General features: G+C 37.5%; 2 protein-coding genes across 2 annotated transcripts; one reads left to right on the forward strand and one right to left on the reverse strand.

Annotated features, from left to right (window-relative positions):
• Positions 1 to 1601: 1601 nt before the first annotated feature.
• LOC103994581 (uncharacterized) lies at positions 1602 to 2401 on the reverse strand. The gene has a single exon (XM_009414953.3). The coding sequence runs from the start codon at positions 2286 to 2288 to the stop codon at positions 1758 to 1760; it is 531 nt and encodes a 176-aa protein (XP_009413228.2). The 5' UTR covers positions 2289 to 2401; the 3' UTR covers positions 1602 to 1757.
• A 10518-nt stretch (positions 2402 to 12919) lies between these two features.
• On the forward strand, positions 12920 to 16319 carry LOC135644021 (binding partner of ACD11 1-like). Its single transcript, XM_065161384.1, has 5 exons — positions 12920 to 13052; positions 14707 to 14810; positions 14898 to 14973; positions 15330 to 15413; positions 15502 to 16319. Exons 1-5 carry the CDS (start codon positions 13047 to 13049, stop codon positions 16126 to 16128), a joined length of 897 nt encoding a protein of 298 aa, XP_065017456.1. The 5' UTR covers positions 12920 to 13046; the 3' UTR covers positions 16129 to 16319.
• The last annotated feature ends 658 nt before the right edge of the window (positions 16320 to 16977 follow it).

Consider the following 16977-nt stretch of genomic DNA (forward strand, 5'->3'; position numbering starts at 1 on the left):
GAATCATTTACCTTATCGTTGAAAGCCATTAAGGCATAGTTCGCCACCTCACCTTTGATGGTTTGCTCCTCATCTTCAGATGTACTCGATTCATCCTATATCACCTTGAAAGCTTTCTTCTTCTTTGGCAGCTTCTTGGATTTATAGCAAATTGTTGTGTCATTTTTAAGTTCATTTTTAGAATGTCTTTTTCATAAACTTTTAAATTTTTTTTATTAAAAGTTCTATGTCATCATCACTTGAGCTTTCTCTCAAGTGGTCTTCTATTGTTCGAAGTGTCAAATCCTTCATGTTCTTTGGAAGGTAGTCCTCATGTTGATCTTGTTCAAGACAAGTCATTTCATAGGTTATTAAAGACCTTCTTCAAGTGGAAAATTATTTAGGTCATTCGCTTCTTGTGTTGCCGTTACTTTTGGATCCTAAATTTTTGGAAGATATCTTAGAATTTTATTTATAAGTTCAAGGTTAGAAAAAATTTTACCAAGTATTTTTAAACTATTGATGACATCCGTAAAATGGGTGTACATGTCAATAATAGTTTCGCTTGGCTTCATACGAAATAATTCAAAATCATGCATCAAAAGATTAATTTTAGAATCTTTAACTCTATTCATGTGTAATTTCAAGAGTATGTCAAATCTCATATATAGTTTCGTAAATAGAAACTTGATTAAATTTATTTTTGTCTAAGGCATAAAACAAAACGTTCATCGCTTTAACATTCAAAGAAAAAGTTTTCTTCTCCAAATCATTCTATTTGTTCATTGGATTAGAAAACTTTCAAAAATTATTTTTAATGATATTCCATAAATTAAAATCTAATGAAAACAAAAAAACTCTCATTCGAGTTTTCCAATACGTGTAGTCCGTCCCATTGAACATAGGAGGATGAATGATAGAGAATCCCCTCTTAAAAGCTGAAAAAAGTTATCTTTCTTAGGTATTAAACCAAACAGAGAGAAATTGACTCTGATACCAATTGTTAGAATCGTGAATGGACACTAAGTGGGGGGGGGATAAATTAGTGCTTATATAAAATTATGTTAATTTGGAAATTCGATGAAAATTGATATCGGAAAGATGTTAACTTAAAAACACTTTCCTAAGCATAGTGAAAGTAAGAAATCAGTTTACAATAAATGTAAACTAGATTTATAGTGGTTCGATTGTCATGACCTACATCCACTCTCAATTCATCTTCACTCGAGGCCATCGGCTTCTACTACTGATCTTCTTTCAACGGGCAAAGACCAACTACCATTTTACACCCTTTTTTCTTCTTTTCACAAGTTTAGGAGATAACCTATACAACCACTTATATCTCTCTTAAACTTCACCCAGCACTTAAGATATTCCTCTCAATGCATAAGATATTCTAATGCTAGCTGTTGCTGATCTGAATAAGATCATGGTTAGATTGATGCACCTACTGAATCATTTTCCATCAAACACCTGCATGTATTAAGATGGTAGGTAAGCTAACCAAGTTGACTTGGCCATGGAAGTTAATCTTGCACAATACATTATGCCGGCCTATTAGAAGCAGACATATTAATTTCATCATATATCATGTAGTTTTGTTTTATATATTATCATCACTATCAAGTTTGAATTCAAAATTTGATTCTGCTTCAGCCACTTTAAGATCATAATGACAACAGCAGCTACAGTGAACGCACAAGCAGCAAACTGGAAAGCCCTCCATCTGAATGAACAGCAGTTGCACCATGAAAGCCTTCTCCATCCACATCATGAAGTTAAGTAGGTTTCAGGTCCTGAAACATGGACTCCCACCTGGTCTCCTCTCCGCTGCTCCCTCGGTAGCTGTCCTCTTTTCTGTCCTTACTCTCCTTATAGGCCATGGCTTGTGGTGCCCTATAAAGCGTCACCCTCCCTTGCTTGATACGCGACATCCTCTTGTTCCTCTTCAACATATCACTCTTCGGCCCTCCTCCATCGAAGAAGGACGACCTCGGGACGACGACGATGGGCGAAGCGTCATGATTGATGAACGACCGGAAGTACCTCGCGATGCAATTCTTGGTCTTGGTGACAGCGACGAGAAGCAAAGAGACGGGGCGCGACGACGACTTTGTCTTACCCCTTTTGGCTAGCTTAAGCATCTCGAGCCTGTGCTTAGCAATGGAGATGCCCATGCTCTGAAGGAACTCGTGGTCGAAGTGCGCAACATCGTCCTCCTCGAGCTCGTTGCTCGCTAGGAGCAGCGAGTACTCGCAGACGAGGTCGGGATCGAGGTTGGTTTGAAGAAGCCAGGAGTACCAGTCCATGGCGTCGTCGTTGGTGTCTCGAGTACTTGAGGGGGGATGAGGCGGAGTGGTTATATGGATTGAGGGAGGAACAGTAAGGGGGAGGCTCTGCAAGCCAAGGGTTTAGCCGTTCAATGAAGTTGGTGGGCTCATTGGATTTATATTGCTTGGTTGGATGGTCGTGTTGGTAGAAATGAAGGCAAGTTGGTGGGAGGAAGTAAGGTGAGGTTGCCCAGTGTTCTCATAAAAGCATTCTTAGAACTTATGTGAGACCATGGATACATGGAGTCTCTATATCACTTCACCAAACCATTACAAAATATATCCCTTTCATCATAACTCAATAAAATATTGGAGTTTAGTTAGAGGATCAGTTACCTATCCTACACCTTTTGAATGCATGAATTCCCTATACTCGTGTATTATCTTACAATCCTAAAAGTGTATACCTTTATATACTACACATTTTGTGGAAAGGTGACAATATATTGAAGAAAAGCTTCTTGGATTTTGTTACAAGAGATAAAAGATAGGAAGAATTATTGAAGAAGCTATATTGCATTCATATATTCTCTTCCTATTTATACAGGTTGAGACGAAGGATTTTCCTCAATAGAGTAGAGAGATTTTCTCATACAGTTAGGAAAATTTTATCTGCTATCATACCCCCACAAAATGATGCACCTATCAAAGATATCAATCTTGGATCGATGCAATGCAAAAAGTTTACGAGCGAGAGGCTTCATGAGTGAGTCGGCTAATTGATCAGTCATATGCACATGAGAAACATGAAATTGACGGCGGACAAATTGATCTCGCATAAAGTGGAAGTCGATAGCAATATGTTTCATACGAGAGTGGAACACCGGATTAGCGCATAGATAGGTATCTCCGACATTATCATAATATATTGTAGGAGTGGAATTGATGTTGAGTTCCTTGAACAGATTTGTGACCCAATTAAGTTCTGCAGTGGCAGTGGCGATGACATGGTATTCAGCTTTAGTTATAAACCATGCAATTATCTTTTGTTTCTTAGAACAAAAACTAATTGGATTAGTACCAAGGAAGAAATATACCCCGATATGGATGTTCTATCATCAAAGTTGCCTACTCAATCGACATAGGTAAAGGCATGAAGATGAAGTGAAGAGTGTTTACGAAGAAAGAGACCATGATTAAGGGTCCCTTTAAGATATCGCAGGATTCGTTTGACCATAGACCAATGCATAATAGACGGCTTCTACATAAACTATGATAATTTATTGACTACAAAAGAGATGTTTGGATGGGTGAGAGCTAAGTACTGTAACGAGTCAACAACTTGTCGATAATGAGTGGGTTCCATAGTAGGACTTCCATCAGATATTTTGAGAGAGCCACTAGCAAAGAAAGGAGTTAGAACCGCATTTGCGTTCTGCATGTTTATCTTTGATAATGAATCTTGAATATACTTTCTTTGTGATAGAAAGAGACATGAAGATGTGAATATAGCTTCTACGCCCAGAAAATAGTTCAAGGGTCCTAGATCTTTAAGTGAGAATCGATCTGCCAACTGCTTGATGAATGCTTGGATGTCTCTGGGATTGTTGCCTATGACAATAATGTCATCCACATATACTAGAATATATATTGCCTTGATCTGAATATCTTATGTGTTCTTATTCAGATCAGCAATAGCTAGCATTAGAAATTGGTGTGTCTAATCCTTCATTGCATTGTCCTCTTCGATGTATTGCTCAATCGACATGTTGACTCTGTAACTTTCGATCTCCTTGGCATAATGTTCGATCTCCGATGCTCGAACTCATGACACGAAGTCCTTCTGCCGGCATGTCGACCAATCCTCCGGCCCGACGTCTAATCTCCTAACATATTCAACTCGGACCCAACGTTTAATTCCTCCTTTGTCAATCAATTTGTCTCTCGTTAATCGAAGCTAGTCTTGCATCACTAAAAATGCAGATTAGATCACAAATTCATCAATTGATTTCATCATCAAAATTCGAGATCCAACAATAGGTGCCCTACAAGCTAATCATGTGAGTAATGACACATGTGACATGACACATAGTCTTTTTTACTTATTATTATTATATTTTTTAAATTTATATTATTTAATGTATATATATATATTGTAATGTTCATATATATGTGCAATAAGAATCGGATCGTGATGAGATCACGATAATGAGACCGATTCACCTTTAAACATAAATCATTAATAATCCTGGCTATAGGTTACTCAAGAGGGACATCACGATTATCGGAAAGACTAGTGTGTTGCTTACCTATCCAAATAATTGAGGCGGCTGGTCTCATAGTTGCTCGTGTGGGGACACTAGGGTTATAATGCAGGTGCTCATTGGAGAATGAGTTCACTAATTGATCCACTCATGGAATGCTAGATGGTTGATGATACTCCATTGTTAGAGAGCGATTTCATCATCTTAGTTGTGTACTTGGTCCTTAGACTTGAGAGACTAAGGATGTCCTGTATAAGTACTTCATTCTTTGATATTAGACTTAGAGGTTTGGAAGTTCCGGATCTAGTACAACCAATTATCGGGAGTGGCAGCCAACCTTACGAGAGTTATTGAGTGTCGATAGAGGATCATCCGCTCTCAATATCATGAGGAACTATAGGTACATTGTAACTAAGAATGGATAGGTTCAAAGGATTGGATTCCCATGTATCGTCTAGGGACTGCAGCATAGTAGCATAATACATCTATAGTCAATGAGTCGAGTGAATTATTGTGGAGGCAATAATTCACTGAGCCAGAGGAGTTCTGATAAGTATGACTCACGGCTAGCTCGATATTGGGCCTAGAGGGTTATACACATATAATAGGTGTTGCGACAAGTAGAGATTCGGATATGAGATATCCGTCAGAGCCCCTATCTTATTAGATATCTAATAAACTCATAAATTATTAGATCCTATGGATTAGATCTTGTGGATGAGATCCAATAAAAATTAATAAGAGATTATTGGATAGAAATCAACTAATCTAATACTTGGGTAGTTAGATGGAGATCCAATTCTAGTCATAGGTGCTATGCAAGCCAATAATGTGAGTGATGGCACATATGACATGACTCGTAATTTTTTTGCTTATTATTATTATGATATTTTTTACTTTATATTGCTTGTTCTTAAATATATTATAATATCCATAGATTTGTGCATTGGGAATTAGATCGTGATGAGATCATGATAATGAGATCGATTCACCTTTAAACACAGACCCTAAATAATCCTTGTCATAGGTTACTCGAGAGGGATATCGAGATAACTAGATAAACTAGTATGTTATTTACCCATCAATATGATGGAGGTGACTAGTCTCATAGCTGCTCGTGTGAGGACCCTAGGGTTACAATGCAAGTAGTTATTAGAGAATGAGTTCACTAATTGATCCGCTCATGAAATGTTGGATGGTTGATGATACTTTATTATCAGACAACGATTTTGTCATCATAGTAGTGTACTTAGTCTTTAAACTTGAGATACTAAGGATGTCCTGTATGAGTACTCTACTCTTTGATACCATAGTAATATGTTTAGAAGTTTCATAACTAGTATAATTGATTATCGGGAGTGACAGCCAACCTTACGAGGGCTATTGAGTGTCGATAAAGGATCATCTACTCTCGTATCATGAGAAGAATATCTCATGTATTCTTGCTTAGACAAATCCTTACCTAAAGTCATTCGAATTGAGATAGAAAGAGTTCTCTATGGAGAATCTAATTAGAGCGAGACTCGAGGAGAAATCATATGGGTCTGACAGCACTATGCCCAATATACGGTCTCTGTGATATTATATGGATGAAGGACTACAGCTACATAGTAACTGAGGATAGATAGGTCCAAAGGATTGGATTCTCATGTATCGTCTAGGGACTGCGACGTAGTGACCTAGTATGTCCAAAGTTGATGAGTCGAGTGAATTATTATAAAGATAATAATTCACTGGGCTAGAAGGAGTTCTGACAAGTAAGATTCATAGCCAGCTTGATATTGGGCCTAGAGGGTCACACACATATGATAGGTGTTGCAACGAGTAGAGGTTCAGATATGAAATATCCATCAGAGGCCTTATCTTAATAGATATGCAATAAGCCCCTAAATTATTGGATCCTATGGATAAGATCCAATAAGAGCCAATAAGATATTATTGAATAGAGATCCACTAATCTAAGAGGCTTGGATAGTTGGATGGAGATCTAGTACCTAATAGGGTAGGATCCAATAGGGTTAAGTTGATAGGAGACATCTATAAATATAAGAGAACCAAGGGGTCATAAGTTAGGCTTCTTGGTTACCAACTCCTATTCTTTTCTCCCCTTCTCCTTCTTAGTTAGCAAGTGTAGAGATTTGGATAATGATTCGAGGAGTATTTTTGTTGTCCCTGTCATGTGGATCACTGTTAGAGAAGAGGACGCTTGACCCCTTCATCCTATCCTACAGATCTGCAAGATTTTAGGGATATACGATTTTCCTAGGTAACACAACTATCTCATACGTGCTTTTTAGTTTCATAGGTTTTACGTACCAATCTTCGCATGACGATGAACACCTTTTTGAGAAATTTAAGATTTTTATTTTCTGTTCTTCTACTACGCATATGATGTTGCCCCTAGATTTTCCTATATCTAGTACCCAATAGGGCAGGATCTATTAGGGTTAAGTTGATCAGGGGCCTTTATAAATTGGAGAGAACCAAAGGGTCATAAGCTAGGTTTATAGGTTTCCACCTCCTATTCTCCTCTCCCCATCTTATCCTTAGATAGCAGGTATGGAGATTTGGGCTGAGGAGTGTCTTCGTAACCCTTACTATGTGGATCATTGCAAAAGGGGAGGATGCTTAACCTCCTTCATCCTCTCCCATAGATCTATAGGAATTCAGGGATATACTATCTCCCTAAGTAACATAACTATCTCATACGTGGTTTTCAATTTCATGGGTTTTTGTGCACCAATCTTCACACGATGACGAACACTTTTTTGAAAAATTTATGATTTTATTTATATTCTTCCGTTGTGCATATGATATGATAAGCACTACTGGTATCCAATACCCATATATTATCATAAGATTCTAAAAAATAGAGACTAATCATGAATACATCTGAAGCTTCTGTTTCGCCCTCTTTACAAGATACTTTTTATAGTTTCTCTTCTAGTGCTTATCTTTGCCATAGTAGAAGCACTGACCTTTGTCTTTTGTGTTGAATCTCATATTTTGATAATGAAATAATTGATAATGTTATGATCTAATTTGTGTTTTGAGTGATGTAGGACTAGCTTTGATCAAGAGAGGCAAATTGATTAAAGCAAGAAGAATAAGAAGTTGGGCTGGAATTGAACATATCATAAGATTGGATGTCAGACCGGAGAAATGGTCTACGTGTCGGCATAAGGCTTCGTGTCATGAGTTTGGACATTGGGCCGAAGGATTAGACATTGCGCCAAGGAGATCGGAAGTTACGGGTGTCAACATGCCAATAGGACAATACGCCAAAGGAGAGGATGATGCATCAAAGGATCGGACGAAGTACTGAAAGAACCAATGACATGTCGTACAACAGATGGTTTGTGCTTTATAATGATTTATCTAGATCGAGTTAGTTTAAGTCGTAATTAAGTTGGTTTCGGATGTAACCATTCCAACTCAATTAAGGGCCCATTAGGCCTAAGTTGGGTCTGTTTTGAGCCAAGTGGAAGGCTCATTCGATCACCCAAGGTTAGATGGAATCACCAATGAGTTAGAAAAGTCAAGAACACATTTTTCTATGCTGTCAAGTGGTGGTACTGCTAGACTGGGCGGTGGTACCACCCAATGTTAGTATGTCAAGCGGTGGAATCACCAGAATGGGTGGTGGTACCACCCAGTGTCAGATCGATAGGCGGTGGTACCGCTCGTACCCTGAAAACTCGGGGATTTAAATTTTGGCTCCAAGTTTTGAAGTCATTTAGGGTCTATAAATACTTCATAAATTCCTACTTGGAATATACATGAAAAGAGATAAAAACTCTGTGATTCCAAGGTAGTAAAACTCTTTTAAGTATAGAGTCCCTCCTCCAAGGGCTTAGTGATAGTCGTAAAGGAGCTGTGTGAGGGAACACTTATAAAAGAGGGGTGTAAAGGTTTTCTCTTGAACCTGTGAAAAGGAGAAAGAGTATAAGGGTAGTTGAACTTCGTTCATTGGAAAAAAGATCGATAGTGGAAGTCGATGGCCTTGAGTGAAAAGGAATCGGGAGTGGACGTAGGTTACGACTACTAAACTACTATAAATCGGTTTGAATTTCTATTTTGCTATTTACCTTTATTACAAACTACTTTACTTCTTCATTACTTTAGCTGCACACTTTTACGATCCGAACAGTTGGTATCAGAGCCATGTTTTTATCATTTGATTTAACACCTAAGAGAAATAAGTCACTTTATCATTTGTCCTTCTATCATCATTTTCATTCAAGTATTATTATGTGAGATTAGACTATATTATTTATTTATTTTTACAAAGGGTATATTGGATGAAATCCTTAATCTTTTATAAGTTAGTTGATGCATCATAATTAAATCAATATTTGAATATATAAAATATATCGAATGAGATTCTGGATCTTTATTTTTTTTAAAAAATCTAATATTTCGAGTGTATTAGAAAAGAGATCATATAGAACACCATATCAATCTAAAATACTAGATCGAGTTGTCATATCAAGTCATTCGGTAAAGTCTAAGGTGTTAGATCATATATTTAATTAAAATATTTTAAATATAAAAATAATTTTAAATATATATAATAATAATAAATAGTAAAAATAATGATTAAAAATAAATAATTTCATAGAATAAAAAATAAAACATCAATCGTATAGGATATGATAAAAATGATAATATCAACCAACATTATCAACATAAACTTTCATCTAGTGTAAATAACACGTGACGATATTAAAAATTAACTAATTCCATTGATTCAACTCAAAATAATTTGTTTGAATATACAAAAGAAATAATTCACCCAAAGTAAGCATTTTTGGATATATTTCTATACCCACGTTCTTCATCAAAGTGTCAGATAAATCTATGTTTTTTTTATTGGTAAAGAAGAATGAGAAGTTTTTTTTTTAGGGGAGGTTTATTTGGGGATTTTTCTTCTCCTACATACCTCCAAGAAAGAGCAACATTATTTTTTTTAAAATAATAAATTTATAGTTTTTATAAATTATAAAATAATCAAAATATCTCTTCTAAATAAATTATTATTTATAATCGGTCAACTAGAAGGAGTTTAATTATTATTATTATTATTATTATTATTATCTTCAACAAAGAGAAATTGAGCATAATTTTGTAAAGAAATACCCCATAGTTATAGTGAGTTTTTTTCTTACAGAGATGAATTTATTGTTATATGAGTGATAGGTCGCACAGCATCGAGATGGAGATTAAAACGGAGTAAATCAAAACAATGAAGGTGCTTCATCAATTAGCATGGGTGGAACAATATACAAACAAATGGGTCAACGAAAGGGAGACCTCACGGGGTTCTTGGATTTCCTAGGACGTCTCCTGAACGATGACCAGGGTGGATCTCTGCTCCCTCCACCATTATTATTCTCGATCCAAAGCTGCAGCAAATTAAGCTCAACATTGATTCTTCATGCCATTATTATCTCTGACAGAAAGCTTAATGTCTTGAACATGTCAACATGTCTGCCCCTGCTCCATTCCAGAGCAATCGGTGGCGCGGATGAGTTCATGTTGACGGTGCACACAAGAGGCCTTGGTACTGTCGAGACAGTACAAGTTCTTCTTGTCGTTGCCATGTTCGTCACAGTCTATGAAAAACAATTCCCTAAACAGTTGTGCAGACAGCCTGCAGGACGTCTCCTCCTTGCAAACATGGATCCTGATATTTATCATGCAACCTGAATTCATCTCCCAATCCATCATAAGCCTACCTTTCTCCTTCGTGGATTTGAGTCCCATCTGTTCTCTTCCACGCCGCCACCCGAGTCGCCGTCGATCCCCATAGCTGTTGACCAGCCAGCCTTTCGTCGTTCCATTTCTCTCTCTCTCTCTCTCTCTCTCTCTCTCTCTCTCTCTCTCATATATAACATATGAGAGAGAGAGAGAGAGAGAGAGAGAGAGAGATGTTTCTCAGGATAGATCCGATAAGATACGGCGGCTCCACTATCTTGATTGTACGGAGGCAGTGATACGTAGGATTTTAAATGTCATGCTAATGGATAGCGAAGTATGTATCCGGTGAACATTTGGATCGATCAACCTCATAATATGAATCCAAAGCTCTTTGCGATACGTTCTATCTTACTTGAGATCCGTGCGTGCTTATCTCATGATATCAATACAAAGCTCTTTGTCGTACGTTTCATCTCACTTTGAGAGACGTGCTTACCTCATGATATGAATCCAAAGCATTTTGCCATGCGTTCCATCTCACTTTGAGATACGTGCTCACCTCATGATATGAATCCAAAGCTCTTTGTCATGTGTTCCATCTCACTTTGAGATACATGCTCACCGCATGATATGAATGCAAAGCTCTTTGTCATGCATTTCATCTCACTTTGAGATATCTGCTCACCTCATGATATGAATCCAAAGCTCTTTATCATACATTCTACCTCACTTTGAGATATGTTCTCACCTCGTGATATGAATCCAAATGCACAGCATCTTAACTGTGTGCCATGCGTTCCATCTCACTTATCTGCCATATTTTAGATCCTATATGACCTTCACCTGTTACCAACTTTATGTGCCGAATCCGTGTCTTCCATAATTAGTTCTCCAAACCAATCCAATATGACTATTCAACGCTGGAACAAACGTGGTGGCCACAGCATGCAAAGATCACACATAATTTATATCCCATGCCAAGTATTAGGAGGTTAAGAGATCCAGGGAAACTACTGGCTACCGTTTGGAAAGTATCTACAATAATTTCAAATATGTAATAACTTTTTTTTTAATCATATATATATATATATATATATATATATGATTTTGATTGCTTCAAATATATCGATTATAAGTTACATATAATTCTTATAATTTTAATCTTAATAAATATTAAACCACAGTTGATAGATTGATCATTGATCTTCATTTCATTCCTTATCTTTATTCCCATCTCTTGCCCATTTAAACGGAACAAAGGCAGGGATTAAGAATCTCATGAAGGAAAAGGAACCCGTACATAAAGATATCAATAAGATAAGACGAGAGCGAGAAGTGCTTCCCCCATCTTGTTTCGTCTTCTCATCTTCATCTCCATCTCATTCATCATTTAAATAGGACTAAATGGGGATGAAGAATCCTCATTGACAATGAAAAACCTACAAATAGGAACGTGAATGAGGTGGGACGAGGATAATGAGTGCTTCTCCATCCTCGTCTCATCCCTCATCCCCTAATCCCCAATACATCCGTATTTAGATGAGACAAGGGCGAGGATGAAAAATCCCCATGAAGGGTAGGGAATCCATGGATTTTCCAAATCATCATAATAAATATATTTCTATTTAAAAATAAAATTATTATCAAAATTAATTATAAATCCAAAAATTTATAAAATTAAAACATAATATTGGTTTAGTGATTAATGTTAGAATGTTGAAATTAAACATATTGGATTCAATTTTTTATATATGTTTTTAATAATATTATTTAAATATATATTATATATAATATAATAATATAAATAATATGGGGATGGATACAGAGACAGTCTAACATGTGCTCTACTCATCCTCGCCTAATTAATTTATTTAATTTAAAAAAAATAAACCTATAATCAAAATTAATTAACAATACAAAAATTTATAAATAATAATGATATTTTACTATCATAACAATATTCAAAAACAAATATATCCAAATATTAAAAAAAAACAAATAAATATATAGATTAATAATTTTCTTTATTAATCTTATTTTTAAATTTTTCAAATAATATTATTAAAATTAAAATATATATTAATTATATCACAATCATCTTTATCCTTTTAAGGATGTGTCTCTTAAATATTAATTAATTACATAAATAAGAATTAATATTAAATAAATAGAAGTTAAATTATTTTCACTCAAATTAAAATTCATATGGTGCATTTCATTACATAACCAATCTTGATGAAATATTTTATTTATTATTTTATTATAAAATTTTAAAATGTATTAAAAAATTAAGATTAGTTTAGTGGTTATATATTTTTAAATACATTATTATTATTAATATATATATATATATATATATATATATATATATATATATATATATATATATATATACAATGTTGAAATTATAGATATTAAGTTCAATTCTCAAATATAAATAAATATATATAATTAATAAATATATATAATTTATATATGATATAATGACATAAACTAGACCGGATGGAGTGTGGTCTGGTCCTCCGGTTGTCATCCCCTCTAATTATCCGACCCTCACACCACATTAAAAATATATATAGGAAAACGAAAGAAAATTATTTTTGACGTAGTGCCGCACACGTCGTGCCACGTCCATCGCGCCCGCGGCGCGTAATGGACGGATGCGGTTAACGGCGGCCTTCCGTTACACCCTTCCCAATCGAACCGCCTATAAAGTGCTCCTCCCTCTCCCCCGACTCGCGCCTGCCGCTTTCCTCGTTCGTCTTCATCTCTTCCTTCGATCTCTCCCTCCTCTGTTCTTCTCGTCCTCGTTCGCGTCGCCGGATCGGTAGCCATGACGGTGAGTTCTGCCTTCGAATCTTCCCCGATCGTATGTTTGAAGAACCGTGTTTTTTATCCCAATGGTTTGATTCTTTTTGGTTGCAAATATATGGTTAGGGTTTCTGTCTTATTAGAATCTGATCAGATTGAGGTAGAATTTTATTTTCTTTCTCTCTTCCATCATTCTTTGGATCATTGGAGATTGACGCCATCAATTAGGATTATCGAGCACTTGATGGCGATAGGAATCGTACACGTTGAGCTATTCTATTGAGATCGTGCGTTGTAGTTTGGCATTGGAATGATTGCTCCACTTCTCCGAAATTGGCATCTTTGATCTGTAGATCATTTTCATGATTCTTTAAGCATTTTAACCCAAAAGGAATTTGTAGGTTTTTTGGTCAGATATCGATGCCGTCTTATAACCGTGCGTTAACCGCGGTATGCTAAGATCCGAGACACATTTCTGATCGCCGGTGTCTAATCTTGTTTCAAGTCGAACCATCTTTGCGTGCCGGGTTCGTGGGCGTTCCATTTGTTGATGATAGATAACAATAGGTTGTTATTATGGATTTGTTGGATTAGTTTTCCCCTTTGCATGAGCTTTCATGAATGAATTGAATGGCTATCAATTTTTTTGTTTTCCAGATTCTTTGTGTAACACCGATGACAACGTCTCCCCTCCCCGCACGAGATTGTATTCGTGATACACGATTGTTAGAGCTGATGAGGTGTCAAAAAGATGTCTGTGTAATGTGACAACAGAACATGCGATCTTCCCTTTTGCTCTCTTAAGCAGAGGAGCTTACATTAGCTCCTTCAAGTTTGTTGTTTCTTCTACGACATCCTCTAATCTACCGCCTCGGTAACCCTACTTATGGAGCTAATGGTGTCTTTTAACTGCATTTGACCCATGATTTGTCTCCTAAACCTACCATGTATCCACCAATTCTCCAGATGTAGATACTAACTTCTCTATCTTATTATCAGTCTTATCGGTAGGTTGTTTAAACGTTTAAAGTAGTGTTGTTACATTCTCCTGTTGCCTCTCTTCTCTAATCCTTTTGTTCCCCTCCCACTTTCCATGCTTTTGGTCTAGCATAATATCATATATCTCTTGCTGTTTTCTCTTATTAACACAAAGAATAGTTGCTACTATCTTTTGGTGAACTAGGTTACAAAGGAGGAATCTTATCATTGCACTAAGGTCCCTTCTCATATACCATCTCTGCTTATTATTATTGTATGAAAATATTGGTCGAAGTATAATTTGCAAGGCATGCACCTTCTGATTTTACCTCAAACGAGTAGAAGAAGCACAAGTCGACTTCCAAGAACAAATTTTTTTTGGCATTTTCCTGGCCAATCTAATGAGTTTTGTTGATTTTGCTATGTTTGTCTGTCTGTCTGTCTGTTAATAGCTTCTTGACTAGCTGAAAACCAGAAAATGCCTGATCTTGTTACGCGTAGTAGGTGATCTTTGTTCTGAAATGTTTTGATTTGTGAAAGTTTGCTGGATAGCCTTTTTTTTTTTGAACTATTCTGCTTCTTTGACTCTAAAGCATTGCAACTTAGACCATCGAGGTTCTTCTTTCGATGCTATGTTCTTGGTATGTCATTTGATCATCGGTGAGAAAATAGTACTGATCAGAGAGTAATTATTGCTTCCGCAGGTAAGTACGGTAAAGATTAGCAATGTCTCCCGCGGTGCATCAGTGCAAGATATAAAGGAATTCTTTTCATTTTCTGGTGACATCGTGTACATCGAAGTGCAAAGGTCTGTACTCACACATAATGTCCGTCATTTATGCACCTTTCTTTCTGATGCATATGCATTTGCTACGCTTCCGTTCCCTTTTTGCAGTGTAGATGAGTCATCTCAGGTTGCCTATGTCACATTTAAAGATTCACAAGGAGCGGAGACTGCGCTTCTTCTTACGGTACGTTTGGTATCTCCACATAGGTTACTCGGTTAAAAAAAAAAAGAAAAAGAATTTATTTGTAAATTATGGTGAATCTGGTTTTTCATTTATTGATCTCTCTGCCTTGGTGCTGAATTTCAATTCAGTTCGTGGTGCTTTATGGATAGCGGTTTCCATTAGAATCATGGTCATGGTCGCGCAAGGACATAACTCTTGTTTACAAAGATTTGGAATTGTGAAGTACTAGTTTTTTTTTTTTGCTTAGGAAAGGAAATGTTGTTATTAGTCATCTTACTTGGAGGATAAAATTACAGAGCTTTGTTCTTGGTTTTTCGTTTTTTATCTTCTAAATTGGTTTTCATTTCAAAGTGCAGGGTGCAAAAATATGTGATCTAGTCATCGACATCACACCCGCCGTGGATTACCAACTCCCAGCTACCGTCTTAATTCCTCCTGCAGTACACTACGCCCTCTCTTTTCTTCTTCTTCTTCTTTAATTTATATAAACTACTCGTAACATTCTTTTTCTGATGATCGCTTGAATAGTCGAACGATGGCGATGAGGGTGCCGGCGGCATCGGATCTGCTGTTCGGAAGGCGGAGAATGTTGTCACCACTATGCTGGCCAAGGGATTCGTCCTGGGGAAGGATGCACTGAACAAGGCAAAGTCTTTCGATGAGAAGCACCAGTTGACATCCACAGCTTCAGCCAAAGTCTCGGATCTGGACAAAAGGATGGGGCTAAGCGAGAAAATAAGCATGGGCACTGCTGCCGTCAACGAGAAGGTGATGGAAATGGATCAGAAATATCAGGTGTCGGAGAAGACGAGATCAGCCATTGCAGCTGCGGAGCAGAAGGTTAGCACTGCCGGTGCGGCCATCATGAAGAACAGGTATGTGTTCACGGGGGCAGCATGGGTGACGGGGGCCTTCGGTAAGGTTGCCAGGGCTGCTAGTGATGTTGGAACCAAGGCAATGGATAAGGCTGCGACGGAGCAGGAACGGCGCAAAGTTGAGGAGCAGTTGGCCAAGGGTCACGACGAATCGGGGGATCCCAAAGATTCGACCACCTCTTCGAAAGATTCAACAACTTCAGACGATTCACCGACTTCAAAAGATTCACCAACCAAGCATCAGGACAAACCCGAACCTGCCCAAGGGACGATCCTATGATTTCTTTTCTATGCCTGACTGCCTGCCTGCCTGCTGCCGTGTATAGCGTGTGTGTGTGTGTGTGTGTGTGTGTGGGGTATTATTATTCATGGTTTCTAATCATAAAACGTGTAATGAGAGACTTGATGATGGAGTTGAAGGATGTTAATACAATCCTCGAGAACATCTAAAAACTTACCCTTCCATGCTTACGCTCCAATTGCGTCGGAGTAAGATGCATAATCTTTAAGAATGGAGCAAGCCATAGTTTGCACGTGCAAGCTAGATATATCTAATTCTTTGGTGCATTCCATGTCATTTATATCGGACGCATACATGCATATACGGCATTTTAGATGTTGTATTTTCTATTTACACATTTGATTTCGATATGATCTTGAGGTGGGCTCTGTTAGCGTAAATAACTTTATGCCGTGGCCTCGGGGGCCGACGCGACTTGGTCGGGGTCCGGATGACGGGGATCTGGTGCGGCGTCCCACGAGATTGCCCAGGTGGTCGGTTAAGGTGGTCCGGTCGGGACGTTGCATAAAGAGGAAAGCTTTTGAGCGGTGCTGGGAAGAAGCAACCCCATCCTTACACCTACACACAGGTCGGGTCGGAAGCTCGGCCCGACCCCTCCGACGATCAAGTTAGTGGATGTGGAGGGGGTTTCAGGTGAAGAAGTGCTCTCTCCACGCCAATCTGTTTTTTTCCCTCTCCCTCTCGTTTAGAACTCGGGGGTATTTATAGGTAAGTTTAGTGTTACTTGATGTGCCTGTCCGCAAGAGCAGGATCGTACCTCTGATGGCGTCTGACATTGTTGTTGGCGTTGCGTGGAGAACCGAACTGCCGCAGGGCATGGGCGAGCCT

This window comes from Musa acuminata, chromosome BXJ3-8 (genome assembly GCF_036884655.1).
Source record: "Musa acuminata AAA Group cultivar baxijiao chromosome BXJ3-8, Cavendish_Baxijiao_AAA, whole genome shotgun sequence".
NCBI lineage: Eukaryota > Viridiplantae > Streptophyta > Magnoliopsida > Zingiberales > Musaceae > Musa > Musa acuminata.

What these genes read in the sequence shown, in the direction of transcription:
- LOC103994581 (XM_009414953.3), bottom strand. Translation starts at nt 2,288, where the DNA reads ATGGACTGGTACTCCTGGCTTCTTCAAACCAACCTCGATCCCGACCTC.
- LOC135644021 (XM_065161384.1), top strand. An exon ending in GTGTACATCGAAGTGCAAAG is followed by an intron (nt 14,811 to 14,897) that starts GTCTGTACTCAC and finishes CCCTTTTTGCAG; the next exon opens with TGTAGATGAGTCATCTCAGG. An exon ending in AGACTGCGCTTCTTCTTACG is followed by an intron (nt 14,974 to 15,329) that starts GTACGTTTGGTA and finishes TTCAAAGTGCAG; the next exon opens with GGTGCAAAAATATGTGATCT.